We start from the raw sequence: 14,379 nt of genomic DNA on the forward strand, positions 1-14,379 counted from the left end.
GGACCGGGGCTTCAAGGAAGAGGAAGGAAACGGGGAAGAAAAACGAGGCCCGCCGAGGAGGAATTACGGAGCGGGCGTTGGGCACCGAGGACCGGGGAGAAGCGGGAAGAGCAGGCTGAGGGTGAGGCGCAGGGCGCGGCCGGCCTGAGAGGCCCGAAACCCGGCCCGCGAAAGGCGCCGCCTCGGCTCTGGCCGACCGGGGGCGGCGGACCGGGCCTAGTCGGGCTCTCTCTCGCCTCACACAATGGCCGAGGCATGCGGGCTGGGCCTGTACCTGCTCCAAGAGGCTGCTGGCCGACATTGCTCTCGGATCCTCACGAGGGGCGAGGGCGGCTGGTTCTCCTCACACCGTCGGCGGCAGCGGATGAGCCCCGGCGGCGGGAGCAGGCGGCGCGGCGGCGGCTTTTGTCCCTGACACTCGGGGGGCTCGGCGGACGCAGCGGAGACACAGCGCGCGGCTCAGGCTTCGGCTCTGACTCGGCGACGCTCTAGCCAGGGAGCTCAACGCCCGTCTCTATGCCCTTACGCGCGCGCCCGCCCCTTGCAGCCGAATTAAGGGCGCCGAGCGGCGGAGGCGGGCCGCGAGCGCGGCGCGACGCTGACTCTCACATTCACTCACCCACGCGGAAGGGGCCGGGCGCGAAGCAACTCGAAAAGGACGAGTCGGGGCCGCAGCGCCCTCTGGTGGGCTGGAGGAGCGGAAGCGGCGCGCGCGCGGTCTCCCCGCCCCCACCGCCTCAGGGTTGGGGCCTAGGAGGGTAGGGACGGCAGGGTCGTACCACAAGATTTTCAACTAACACCTGGGGAGAGTAACTTTACCTAGAGGAAACCCACGGAAACCCAGCTTTCAGTGAGGAATGACTTCCGAAATCTGAGAGACCTTAAAATAAACCAACTTCCCGGCTGCAGAGAGGCACACCACCCCCATCTGGGAGGGAATCCAAAGAGGGTCTCAGAGCCCCTCAGAGAAAATCCATGGGGGCCCTGCCTCAGAAAGACAGCCCTTCACCTGAGGCCTGGTTATCCTCCTGTTAGCAGACTGCAAACAAAAAAAAGTGCTCAGAAAACAAAAACATCCACAAAAATGTGGTCCTCTGCGAAAGTCACCCATTGCTATTGCAGGGAGGAGAAACTACCATTTTTTAGGTTAGTCACTGGCCGCTATAATAATCTATTAAACCAGGGGTAGTCAACCTTTTTATACCTATTGCCCACTTTTGTATCTCTGTTAGCAGTAAAATTTTCTAACTCCCCACCAGTTCCACAGTAATGGTGATTTATAAAATAGGGAAGTAACTTTAGTTTATAAAATTTATAAAGCAGAATTATAGCAAGTTAAAGCATATAATAATAATTACTTACCAAGTACTTTATGTCCAATTTTCGTTGTTTGGCAGAATAAATCTTTATAAAACAACTTACTATAGTTAAATCTATCTTTTTATTTGTACTTTGGTTGCTCCACTACCACCCTCCATGAGAGCTGGAACGCCCACTAGTGGGCGGTAGGGACCAGGTTGACTACGACTATATTAAACTGTAGCCTTTATTTCCAAAGAAGACACACCTGACACATCTACACAAAATTTTTCATGTACTTTTAACGAGTCCAGAGAATCTATAAGTGTATGGACTTCAAAAGGAAATGTCCTTATCTGAGAAAGGAAATTAGCGCTACCTGAATACCTGCTCAGTGTTAGGTTTATTAAGTGCTTTCAAAGCCTTAAAGGCTTTCAACATCATCAAAATAACTGTTGGTCTCTCCATTTTACAGTTGGAGAAACAGAAGTCACAAAGCTGTTAAACATAAAGCTGGTGTATCTGACATAAAGAAGAATATAATGTGGCCTGACCTGTGGTGGTGCAGTGGATAAAGCGTCGACCCGGAAATGGTGAGGTCGCCAGTTCGAAACCCTGGGCTTGCCTGGTCAAGGCACATATGGGAGTTGATGCTTCCAGCTCCTCCCCCCTTTTCTCTCTCTCTCTCTCTCCTCTCTAAAAATGAATAAATAAATTTTTTTAATTAAAAAAAAAGAATATAATAGTGTCCCTCAACCCCCCAAGAGAAATCCTGTATTCAAGAACCAAAATCCAGAGGTAATCAAAGGATGGGCAAAAGCATTTTTAATCAGAGGCAAACCCAACTCATGCTGGGTTATTTGATCCTAGGACAGCTCATCTCCTAATAGCTTTTGGTATTGCAAATAGTAGTAAACAGATAAATAATGCACTGTTAAGTGTCAACCTGATACCATCCCCTTCCTGGATACAGGAGCCTTTGGTGGACTCAGTAGTAAAATAACACAACACATTGGGTTTTGTATCACAGTTATGTTCTAAGTGCTCATTTTTTTTTCTTCTCATAATCGTACTTACGGTTAAACTTAGTAAGGTCAGGCACCAACTGTGATGGACTTCTGGAAGGGACAGTAAAATGTCAAGTCACAGAATAGATCCCACCCAGGGAATAAAAGAAACCTACTAACCATGTTTTAATGTTTTATTTATTGATTTTGAGAAGAGAGAAACATGGATTGGTTGTTCCACTTATTTATGCATTCATTAGTTGATTTGTATGTGCCCTGACTGGTGATCAAACCCACAACCTTGACATATCATGACAATGCTCTAACCAACTGAGCTATTCAGCCAGGGCCATAACCCTTTTGTGTATGTGTGTATTTTTCCCAAATTAGAAGCAGGGAGGCAGTCAGACAGGCACACATGTGCCTGACCAGGATCCACCCAGCATGCCCACCAGGGGGCAACGCTCTGCCCATCTGGGACGTTGCTCTGTTGTGGCTGGAGCCATTCTAGCGCCTGAGGTGGAGGCCATGGAGCTGTCCTCAGCACCGGGCCAACTTTGCTCCAAAGGAGCCTTTGCTGTAGGAGGGAAAGGGTGGAGAAGCAGATGGGCACTTCTGTGTGCCCTGACCAGGAATCAAACCTGGGACATCCACACGCTGGGTAACGCTCTACCGCTGAGCAAACCAGCCAGGGCCGCCATAACCCTTTTTAAAGATACTCAGCAGGCCCTGGCCGGTTGGCTCAGCGGTAGAGCGTCGGCCTGGAGTGTGGGGGAACCGGGTTTGATTCCCAGCCAGGGCACATAGGAGAAGCGCCCATTTGCTTCTCCACCACCACCCCCTTCCTCTCTGTCTCTCTCTTCCCCTCCCGCAGCCAAGGCTCCATTGGAGCAAAGATGGCCCGGGTGCTGGGGATGGCTCCTTGGCCTCTGCCCCAGGCGCTAGAGTGGCTCCCCGGAAGAGCAGAGCATTGCCCCCTGGTGGGCAGAGCTTCACCCCTGGTGGGCGTGCCGGGTGGATCCTGGTCGGGCGCATGCGAGAGTCTGTCTGACTGTCTCTCCCCATTTCCAGCTTCAGAAAAAAAAAAAAAAAAAAAAAAAAGATACACAGCAAGTTAACCCCTGACCCAGATTTATGTATAAACTGTAAGCACCCTGGCCTGTGGTGATGTTGTGAACAGAGCATCAACCTGGAATGCTGAGGTCGCTGGTTCCAAACCCTGGGCTTGCCTGGTCAAAGCACATACATCAAGCAACCAGTGAACAGCTAGAGTGAAGCAACTACTTTTCATCACTGCCCTCCCCCATAAAATCTATTTTTAAAAATCTTTGTAAAAAATAAGGAAACTGTAAGCAGTTGCCTACAGTTACCCTTGAAAACAGCACAGTATCATAAAAAAAAGGATTGACCGGGAGTCATATCCTGGGAGGGGGAGGGACAAAATACTGGTTTCCCCACTAGATATGCAACATCAGATAAACCTTTCAGAGGTTCATTTGATAAAGAGGATAATAATATCTCCTTTAAAGGCTCATTGTGAAGATAAAGTTAAAAAAAGAGAGACATTGAAGCAAGTCTGGTACATTATAGATTCCTTCCCTATAATTGCATTAAGGCATGATAGTGAAAATTCTCTCCTTCCAATGATATCTTCCTAATGCCAGAAATGTTGATTAATATTTTGGGGATTACTTTCTGTCATATGGAAGTTCCCAGTTAAATTGTAACTATTGTAGCCTAAACAGGCAGTGGTGCAGTAGATAGAGCAGGGGTCTGAAACTCGAGGCCCGCCGAACAATTTTGTGCAGCCCGCAGACTAATCCACGAAGTTCAAAATATTTTGGATAAAATTAAGTAAGCCTAGGGGCGGGCCTACTTGTATTTTTCATTTCTCTAGCATCCTAGCTAGATATTAGCTTAGTTAACAGCAGTTGTGATGCGAACTACAGTTTCTGGTCGTTTTGTGACACTGAGTAAACTGCATGTACGATTGTGCTTGTTGTACTGATTTTTTTTTGTTTTCAACTGCAGTGAGAAAAGTGTTGCATAACAGTTGCCTTTTGTAGACCTAGTGCGGCCCGCCGAACGACTGTGATCTTGCTCTGCGGCCCACATGCTGAGTTGAGTTTGAGACCCCTGAGATAGAGCATCGAACTGGAGCACGAAGGACCCAGGTTCGAAACCCCAAGATCACCGACTTGAGCGCAGGCTCATGGGGCTTGAACACGGGCTCACCAGCTTGAGCATGGGGTCACTGGCTTGAGCATGGGATCATAGACTTGAACCCATGGTCGCTAGCTTGAACCCAAGGTCGTTAGATTGAGTAAGGGGTCACTTGCTCTGCTGGAGCCCCCCAGTCAAGGCACATATGAGAAAGCAATCAATGAACAATTAAGGTGCTGCAATTAAGAATTGATGCTTCTCGCCTGACCAGGCAGTGGCGCAGTGGATAGAGCATCAGACTGGGATGCGGAAGACCCAGGTTCGAGACCCTGAGGTCGCCAGCTTGAGCGTGGGCTCATCTGGTTTGAGCAAAAATTCACCAGTTTGGACCCAAGGTCACTGGCTCAAGCAAGGGGTTACTCGGTCTGCTGAAGGTCCATGGTCAAGGCACATATGAGAAAGCAATCAATGAACAACTAAGGTGTCACAATGCGCAATGAAAAACTAATGATTGATGCTTCTCATCTCTCCGTTCCTGTCTGTCTGTCCCTGTCTATCCTTCACTCTGATTCTCTCTCTGTCTCTGTAAAAAAATAAAATAAAATAAAATAAAATAAATAAAAATAAAAAAGAATTGATTCTTCTCATCTCTCTCCCTTCCTGTTTATCTGTCCCTCTCTCTAACTCTCTCCCTGTCTCTGTCAAAATTAATTAATTAATTAATTAATTAAAATGAAATACAAATATTCTAAGCCTTGGCTGCTTAGTTCAATTGGTTAAGAGCATCGTCCAAAAATGACAAGGTTGTGGGTTCGATTCTCCGTCAGGACACACATGAAAAACAACCAAAGTATGTATGACTGAGTGGAACGATAAATGAATGCTTCTCTTACCCCTCCCCTCTCTTTCTTACTCTCTCTGTCTCTTAAAAAAAAAAAAAAAATTAAGCCCTGGCTGGATAGCTTGGTTGGTTTGAGGATTGTCCTGGAACACAGGGTTACCATTTTGATTCCCATGTCAATGCACATACATGAGCAGCTCAATGTTCCTGACTCTCCCTGCCTCTCTAGAAGAAAAAGAAAAAGGAGGAAAAAAAGCAAATATTCTAAAAAATAATAAATAGAAAAATAAAATGCAAATATTCTTGGGGAGAAAAGTAATCTCTAAACCTAGATTTTAGTTCACCAGGTTGGCTTTAATAGGCCCTTGAACAGGATGAACAAGATTGATGTATTTTTTTTTTTCTTCTGAAGCTGGAAACGGGGAGAGACAGTCAGACAGACTCCCGCATGTGCCCAACCGGGATCCACCTGGCACGCCCACCAGGGGCGATGCTCTGCCCACTAGGGGGCTATGCTCTGCCCCTCCGGGGCATCGCTCTGCCACGACCAGAGCCACTCTAGCACCTGGGGCGAGGCCAAGGAGCCATCCCCAGCACCCGGGCCATCTTTGCTCCAATGGAGCCTTGGCTGCGGGAGGGGAAGAGAGAGACAGAGAGGAAGGAGAGGGGGTTGGAGAAGCAAATGGGCGCTTCTCCTATGTGCCCTGGCCGGGAATCGAACCCAGGTCCCCCGCATGCCAGGCCGACGCTCTACCGCTGAGCCAACCGGCCAGGGCCAAGATTGATGTATTTAATCACTGGAAAGAGGAAGAGAAAGTCTGGAATGTGAGATACCATCTTATGTGACAGACCCTTCATGGTCTGAGAAAACAAAACTACTAGTAATGGCTCTATGTTCTAATTTCAGCTTTGCAACTGAGTAGATAAAGCATTCGATCCCTCTTTCAACCAGTACTTATTGTGTGCCAGGCAATGTGCTTGAGAGGACGAATTTCTTGAGTTAATTTTCTCTTGAAGCTTATAGACTAATCAAGGAAAGCGGCTGTAAGCAAATACAGTTGTGCAAAGTGCAATGAGAAAGCACAGAGGGACCTGTCCTGGAGGGTATAGGGGGTAAAGGAAGTTTTCCCTGAAGTGGTGAGCTCCAGTTAAAGCCTGAAGGATAACCAGAGATTGACCAGACAAGAAAGGAAGGGAGTAAGGGAACAATTGGTGCAAAAGCCCCAAGCAGGGAAAGAGCTTGGCACTGCTGAGGAACCAAAAGAAGGCCAACACAACTGGCTCATAATGAGAGAAAGGGTGGCACCAGATAAGACTAAAGAATTGGGGAAGCCTAACCTGTGGTGGCACAGTGGATACAGCATCAGCCTGGAATACTGAGGTCACTGGTTCAAAATCCAGGGCTTGCTGGGTCAAAGCACATATGACAAGCAACAAGTAAGCAATGAACAACTAGAGTGAAGCAACTATAAATTGATACTTCTCACTCCCCTCTTTCTCTGAAAAATCAAGAAATAAAATCTTTACTTATTTATTTATTTTAGCAAGAATGAGGATGGGGCAGACAGGGACGACAGACAGACAGGAAGGGAGAGAGATGAGAAGAAGCATCAACTCATAGTTGTAGTGCCTTAGTTGCTCATTAATTGCGTTCTCGTATCTGCCCTGGCAGAGGCTGGGGTGGGGGGGGCAGAACCAGCTGAGCCAGTGACCTCTTACTCAAGCCAGTGACCTTGGGCTTCAAGCCAGTGACCTTTGGACTCAAGCCAACGACCATGGGGTTGTGTCTATGACCCACACTCAGGCTGGTTACCCCACACTCAAAATGCAACCTCGGGGTTTTGAACCCAGGTCCTCAGAGTCCCACGCTGACACTATCCACTGTGCCACTGTCTGGTCAGGCAATAAATAAAATATCTTTAAAATAATAATAATTGGGCAGAAAGGAGAAAAATAGAAACTTCAGATGTTAGCTACAAACAATGACCAGCTAGTAAAAGGTTAATAAGAGCATAGCATTCTCAGGTTTATGTTTTGTTGCTAATTCTGATTGTAGTGTGGTAAATAAATGTAGGAAGAACAGAGAAGACTAGGAATTAGAAGAGTATTGCAATAAGTCCAGGCAAAAAAAAAATGGTCTAATATACTGACAGTAAAAACTGTCAGAAATGGAGAGTTTAGAACAGCAGTTCTCAAAGTGTGCGCCAGGGCGCACTGGTGCATCCTAAAAGATTTCCAGGTGTGCCCTATGGTATTCCAGAGAAATATATGCCTGTTGGGGACTAAATAACCAACAGGGTTTTTGGAGTTTAGATTTTTGGGGGACAGAAGTGAGAGGAATTGGCTGTAAGCTGACAGTCTGCCCAACCCCCCACCTCACTTGCCTGATTAGGTTGCAAAAGGCTGTTAAGCTGTGGTACTGGATTGTTTACACTACCCCCCCATGTTCCCCAGAAAGACTGGAGGCAAGTTTCTTCTATCCTTTGTTTGGTGTAAAGGTAAGATGATATGTATGGCCTGACCAGGCGGTGGCGCAGTGGATAGAGCGTCAAACTGGGATGCAGAGGACCCAGGTTCGAGACCCCGAGGTCGCCAGCTTAAGCACGGGCTCATCTGGTTTGAGCAAAAGCCCACCAGCTTGAACCCAAGGTCGCTGGCTCCAGCAAGGGGCTACTCAGTCTGCTGAAGGCCCACGATCAAGGCACATATGAGAAAGCAATCAATGAACAACTAAGGTGTCGCAACGCACAATGAAAAACTAATGATTGATGCTTCTCATCTCTCTCCATTCCTGTCTGTCTGTCCCTGTCTATACCTCTCTCTGACTCACTCTCTGTCTCTGTGTAAAAAAAAAAAAAAAAAAGTAAAGATATGTATGGTGGGGGTTTTGGATTGATGATTAAACATAAGTAATTGTCTCTTGAAGCCTTTTGGATTTCTATAAAATAAGAATATATGGCAATATCTAAAAAAGCTTTGACCATTTTACCACAATTTTCAACATCCTATTTATGTGAATTAGGATTTTCTACCTTCAACACAATTAAGAGTAAAAAGAGAAGAATTCTTCTATGTATTAACAAGGAAATGAAGTTTGCCTTTCAAATATATGCCCAAACATTGAAGAAATTACTAGGACACATCAGGCTCATGTTTCTCATAAACACAAGAATGAAAAAACTTAACACATTCGCGCTGAGACCTGCCGAATTTACTAAATCTTATTAAAAATGTATCTATATATATATAAAAAGATAACTTTTTGTCATTTTTTTTATTTTTTTTTAAGATTTTATTTATTCATTATAGAGAGGGGAGAGAGAGAGAGAGAGAAGAGGGTGGAGCTGGAAGCATCAACTCCCATATGTGCCTTGACCAGGCAAGCCCAGAGTTTTGAACCGGCAACCTAAGCATTTCCAGGTTGATGCTTTATCCACTGTGCCACCACAGGTCAGGCCCTTTTTGTCATTTAAAAAAATTTTTTTTACAGAGACAGAGAGTGAGTCAGAGAGAGGGATAGACAGGGACAGACAGACAGGAACAAAGAGAGATGAGAAGCATCAATCATTAGTTTTTCCTTGCGCATTGTGACATCTTAGTTGTTCATTGATTGATTTCTCATATGTGCCTTGACCTTGGGCCTTCAGCAGACCGAGTAACCCCTTGCTCGAGCCAGCGACCTTGGGTCCAAGCTGGTGAGCTTTTGCTCAAACCAGATGAGCCTGTGCTCAAGCTGGCGACCTCGGGGTCTTGAACCTGGATCCTTGGCATCCCAGTCCGATGCTCTATCCACTGTGCCACCGCCTGGTCAGGCTCATTTTTTAATTTTTAACTCCTCTTTTTTATGAATTCTAAAAAGCATAACTCAAAAAAAATAACAAAAATGTTTTTTAATGTCAGAATAAATTTAATTTTGTCATATTTATTTTATTTAATTACCATAAAAGCACGCTTGGACTTTATATTTTTTCTTTAATATTTGACTTAATTATTATAACATATTTCTCAGAAATTTGTATATAGTGCACCTACAATTATTTGTAGGATTTTAAATGTGCCCCGACTTCAAAAAGTTTGAAAACCACTGGTTTAGAAGGTAAAACGAGAATCTTGGTAATTAAATGGATTAGAGGGAGGGCACTAAAGAAGGAGCAGGTATCAAGAATGATACCTGGTTTGATTTGAGCAATTGGGTGGATGAGGTGCCTTTTTTTATGATTATTTGTTGATTTAAGCCTGACCTGTGGTGGTGCAGTAGATAAAGCGTCGACCTGGAAACGCTGAGGTCGCCAGTTCGAAACCCTGGGCTTGCCTGGTCAAGGCACATATGGGAGTTGATGCTTCCTGCTCCTTCCCCCTTCTCTCTCTGTCTCTCTCCCTCTCTCTCTCCTTTCTAAAATGAATAAATAAAATAAAAATTTTAAAATTAAAAAAAAAGAAATATCGCCTGACCTGTGGTGGCACAGTGGATAGGGGCATCGACCAGGAACGCTGAGGTCGCCGGTTTGAAACCCTGCACTTGCCTAGTTAAGGCACATATATATGGAGGTTGATACTCTCTGCTCCCCTTATCTCTCTCTCTCTCTCTCTCTCTCTCTCTAGTCTTTCTTCTCTCTCTAAAAATGAAGAAATAAAATATTAAAAAAAGAAATATCAATTTATTGTTCCACTTACTCATGTATTCATTGGTTGATTCTTGTATGTGCCCTGACTGGGATTGAACCTACAGCCTTGGTATATCAGGGCAACACTCTGAGCTATCCAACCATGGCAAGGTGCTATTTTTCTTTTATTTATTTATGTATATATTTTAAAGATTTTATTTATTGATTTTATCATTTTACTTATTCATTTATTTTTAGTGTGTGTGTGTGAGAGATAGAGAGGGACAGGTAGGAACAAACAGATAGGAAGAGAGAGAGATGAGAAGCATCAATTCTTTGTTGCAGCTCCTTTGTTGCATCAATTCTTTGTTGCAGCTTCTTTGTTCATTGATTGCTTCCTCATACATCCTTTGACTGGGGGGCTTGCCAGTGACCCCTCGCTCAAGCCAGTAACCTTTGGGGCTCAAGTCAGTGACCATGGGGTCACAGCACTCAAGCTAGTGAGCCCGTGCTCAAGCTGGAGACCTCAGGGTTTCAAATCTGGGTCCTCAGCATCCCAGGTCTACGCTCTATCCACTGTGCCACTGCCTGGTCACGCTATTTATTGATTTGAGAGAAAGAAATGGGTAGGAGTGGGAAGCATCAACTCATAATAGTTGCTTTTCAGTATGTGACTTGACAGGGCAAGCCCGGGATTTGAACCAGTGACCTCAGCATTCCAGGTTGATTTTCTATTGACTGCGCCACCACAGGTCAGGCAAGGTGCCTATTCTAATGTGGGGAAGAATGGAGATTTGTAGAAGTGCGCAACGATTACAAATTTATCTTTGGCAATGCTGGGTTTAAGGAGAATGTAAACCATCAGACAGAAATTGTTATGTAGACAATTAAAGGGGTTTGCGGCATAGAGAGAAAAACAGGGCTGAGAATACAAATCATGGAGTTTTTGGTATAAGAATGTTAGTTGAAGCCAAAGGAGTCCATGAAATTTCCTCAGAAGTGGAAGAACAAAAGGCCCAGCACCAAATCAGAGATAAAGAAGGCAAGTAAGCCTGACCTGCACTGGCACAGTGGATAAAGCATCGACCTGGAATGCTGAGGTCACCGGTTTGAAACCCTGGGCTTGCCTGGTCAAGGCACATATAGGAGTTGATGCTTCCAGCTCCTCCCCCCTTCTCTCTCTCTCTCTGTCTCTCTCTCTTCTCTCTCCCTCTCTGTTTCTCTCTCTTCTTCTCTCTGTCCTCTCTAAAAATGAATAAATAAAATAAAAATTTTAAAAATTAAAAAAAAAAGGCCCTGGCCGGTTGGCTCAGTGGTAGAGCGTCGGCTTGGTGTGCGGAAGTCCCGGGTTCGATTCCCGGCCAGGGCACACAGAAGAGGCACCCATCTGTTTCTCCACCCCTCCCCCTCTCCTTCCTCTCTGTCTCTCTCTTCCCCTCCCGCAGCGGAGGCTCCATTGGAGCAAAAGATGGCCCAGGCGCTGGGGATGGCTCCTTGGCCTCTGCCCCAGGCGCTAGAGTAGCTCTGGTCGCGACAGAGCGACACCCCTGATGGGCAGAGCATCGCCCCCTGGTGGGCGTGCTGGGTGGATCCTGGTCGGGCGCATGCGGGAGTCTGTCTGACTGCCTCCCGTTTCCAGCTTCAGAAAAAAACAAAAACAAAAAAAAGAAGGCAAGTAAGAAAACAAGGAAAGTTAATCATTTCCTCACTCAGGCTATTTCAAAGACTGTAAAATAAGGAAGTTAGACCACAATAACTTCTCAGTTTCCTTCTAGTTCCACCACTTTATTATTTTTATTTTATTTTATTGATATTTCGAGGTAAAGTAAAGGAGAGACAGAAACATTAATCTGTTCTGACCAGGAATTGAATTGGGTGTGTTTGGGGATGATGCTCCAACCAACCAAGCTATCCGGCTAGGGCTGGTTCTACCATTTTAAACTTCTGGAATGTGGAAACCAAAGAGCTCTTTCTAGATATATATAAGGAGCAGTGGGAATAAGAGAGAAAAGAAGTAGAAGAGGAGGCTAGATTTACATATTCTTCAAGAACAGTAGACCTCATTACCCATCACCCTCTTAGTAAGGCAGGAATAGAAGAGAACTTCTTTGATAAATACTTATATACTTCACACAACTGACAGTGTAAAAATATTTTTTTGAGAGAGGAAGGGGGGAAGAGCAAGAAAGAGGCACACCAACTCGTTCCAACTCGTTCCACTTAGTTGTGCACCCATTGATTGCTTCTCATACATGCTCTGACCAGAGATCAAACTGGCGACCTCAGGGTTGGGCTGGCGACCTTGGCACTCCAAGGAGGATGCTCTATCCACTGCACCACCAGCCAGAGTGTAACAACTTATTCTTAAAGATTTCTCCTGGCTCTCTCTAGTCCACACAGTGTACAAAGCTTACTACTCTCTCACCCTGTATATTTCTCACAGTGTATTTTATGCTCCAGCCACACTGAATTTTTTCCCAAATACACATTTATTTTCAGGAACCCATGCTCCGCATATGCAGTTTTAATTTTTTTTGAGAGAGACAGAAAAACATCAATTTGTTGCTCCACCTATTCATACATTCATTGGTCAACTCCAGTATGTGCCCTGAACAGGGATTGAACCCACAACCTTGGCATATTGGGAAGACACTCTTGCAAATGAGCTATCCAGCCAGGGCCAGATATGTAATTTGTTCTGCCTCAAACGTTCTTGCCATCTCCTCCACCCCACTTCTATCTTTCCTTCAAGACTGATCAGTGGCCTGACCAGGCGGTGGCGCAGTGGATAGAGCGTCGGACTGGGATGCCAAGAATCCAGGTTTGAGACCCCGAGGTAACCAGCTTGAGCGCGGGCTCATCTGGTTTGAGCAAAAACTCACCAGCTTGGACCCAAGATTGCTGGCTCAAGCAAGGGGTTACTCGGTCTGCTGAAGGCCCGCGGTCAAGGCACGTATGAAAAAGTGATCAATGAACAATTAAGGTGTTGCAACGCGCAACGAAAAACTGATTGATCTTCTCATCTCTCCATTCCTGTCTGTCCCTGTCTATCCCTCTCTCTGACTCTCTTTCTGTCTCTATAAAAAAAAAAGACTGATCAGTGAAGATTTATTTCTTCCCTCAAGCAGAAAGGAGGTACTCTATTCTTTGTTCACCCATAATCTTGGCCTTATTGTAATTTATTTTGGTATATTAAATTTATCTGTTCATGTAAATATTGCATTTTACTTTGAAAGTCTTGAACTCAATTGAGAATCTATTTTTTTTTTTTTTGTATTTTTCTGAAGCTGGAAACAGGGAGAGACAGTCAGACAGACTCCCACATGTGCCCGACTGGGATCCACCCGGCACACCCACCAGGGGGAGACGCTCTGCCCACCAGGGGGCGATGCTCTGCCCCTCCGGGACGTCGCTCTGTTGCGACCAGAGCCACTCCAGCGCCTGGGGCAGAGGCCAAGGAGCCATCCCCAGCGCCCAGGCCATCTTTGCTCCAATGGAGCCCGCTGTGGGAGGGGAAGAGAGAGACAGAGAGGAAGGAGAGGGGGAGGGGTGGAGAAGCAGATGGGCGCTTCTCCTGTGTACCCTGGCCAGGAATCGAACCCGGGACTTCTGCACACCAGGCCGACGCTCTACCACTGAGCCAACCGGCCAGGGCCTCAATTGAGAATCTAGTGACTCAGTGGATAGAGTATCAGCCTGGCATATGAACATCCTGGGTTTGATTCTGGGTCAGGGCACACAAGAGAAGCAACTATCTGCTTCTCTCCTCCTCCTTCTCCCCCTTCTCTCCCTCTTCCCCTCCCACAGCCAGTGGCATAATTAGTTGGAGCATTGGCCCCAGGCGCTGAGGATAGCTTGATTGGTCTGAGTGCATCAGCCTTGGGTGCTAAAAATAGCTCAGTACTTGAGCATTGGCCCTAGGTGGAGTTGCCAGGTGGGTCCTGTTTAGGGCACATGTAGGAGTCTGCCTCACTATCTCCCCTTTTCTCACATAAAAGAAGAAAGAGGAAAGAAAGGAAAAAGGCAACTCTCAAAATAAGTTGCTGATTGACTCTTTTTAAAGTGCAGCTGTGAAAAAATAAAGTGCAGGTGTGGCCCTGGCCAGGCATCTCAGTTGCTTAGAGCATTGGCCTAGTACAACAAGGTTGTGGGTTCAATCCCTGGTCAGGGCACATACAAAAATCAACCAATGAATGCATAAATAAGTAGAACAAATCTATGTTTTTCTCTGTCTCCCTTCTTCTCTCTCCTAATTTCAATAAACTTTTTTTTTTACAGAGACAGAGAGAGAGTCAGAGAGAGCGATAGACAAGGACAGACAGACAGGAACGGAGAGATGAGAAGCATCAATCATTAGTTATTCGTTGCACATTGAGACACCTTAGTTGTTCATTGATTGCTTTCTCATATGTACCTTGACTGTGGGCCTTCAGCAGACCAAGTAACCCCTTGCTCGAGCCAGCGA

At 45.8% G+C, this 14,379-nt stretch overlaps 1 protein-coding gene and 1 non-coding gene across 2 annotated transcripts in view; one reads left to right on the forward strand and one right to left on the reverse strand.

The window, feature by feature from the left end:
• Positions 1 to 1,182, reverse strand: part of YTHDF2 (YTH N6-methyladenosine RNA binding protein F2) — a 43,849-nt gene extending 42,667 nt beyond the window's left edge. Inside the window, exon 1 of the mRNA XM_066269887.1 lies at positions 275 to 1,182. Within this exon, the coding sequence (XP_066125984.1) occupies positions 275 to 301 (27 nt within the window). The 5' untranslated portion in view covers positions 302 to 1,182. The remainder of the gene's footprint in view (positions 1 to 274) is intronic.
• A 10,025-nt stretch (positions 1,183 to 11,207) lies between these two features.
• On the forward strand, positions 11,208 to 11,283 carry TRNAT-GGU (transfer RNA threonine (anticodon GGU)). Its single transcript has one exon. It is a non-coding gene; the product is annotated as a tRNA-Thr (tRNA).
• Positions 11,284 to 14,379: the final 3,096 nt, after the last annotated feature.

Source organism: Saccopteryx bilineata, chromosome 3 (assembly GCF_036850765.1).
Source record: "Saccopteryx bilineata isolate mSacBil1 chromosome 3, mSacBil1_pri_phased_curated, whole genome shotgun sequence".
Taxonomy (NCBI): domain Eukaryota; kingdom Metazoa; phylum Chordata; class Mammalia; order Chiroptera; family Emballonuridae; genus Saccopteryx; species Saccopteryx bilineata.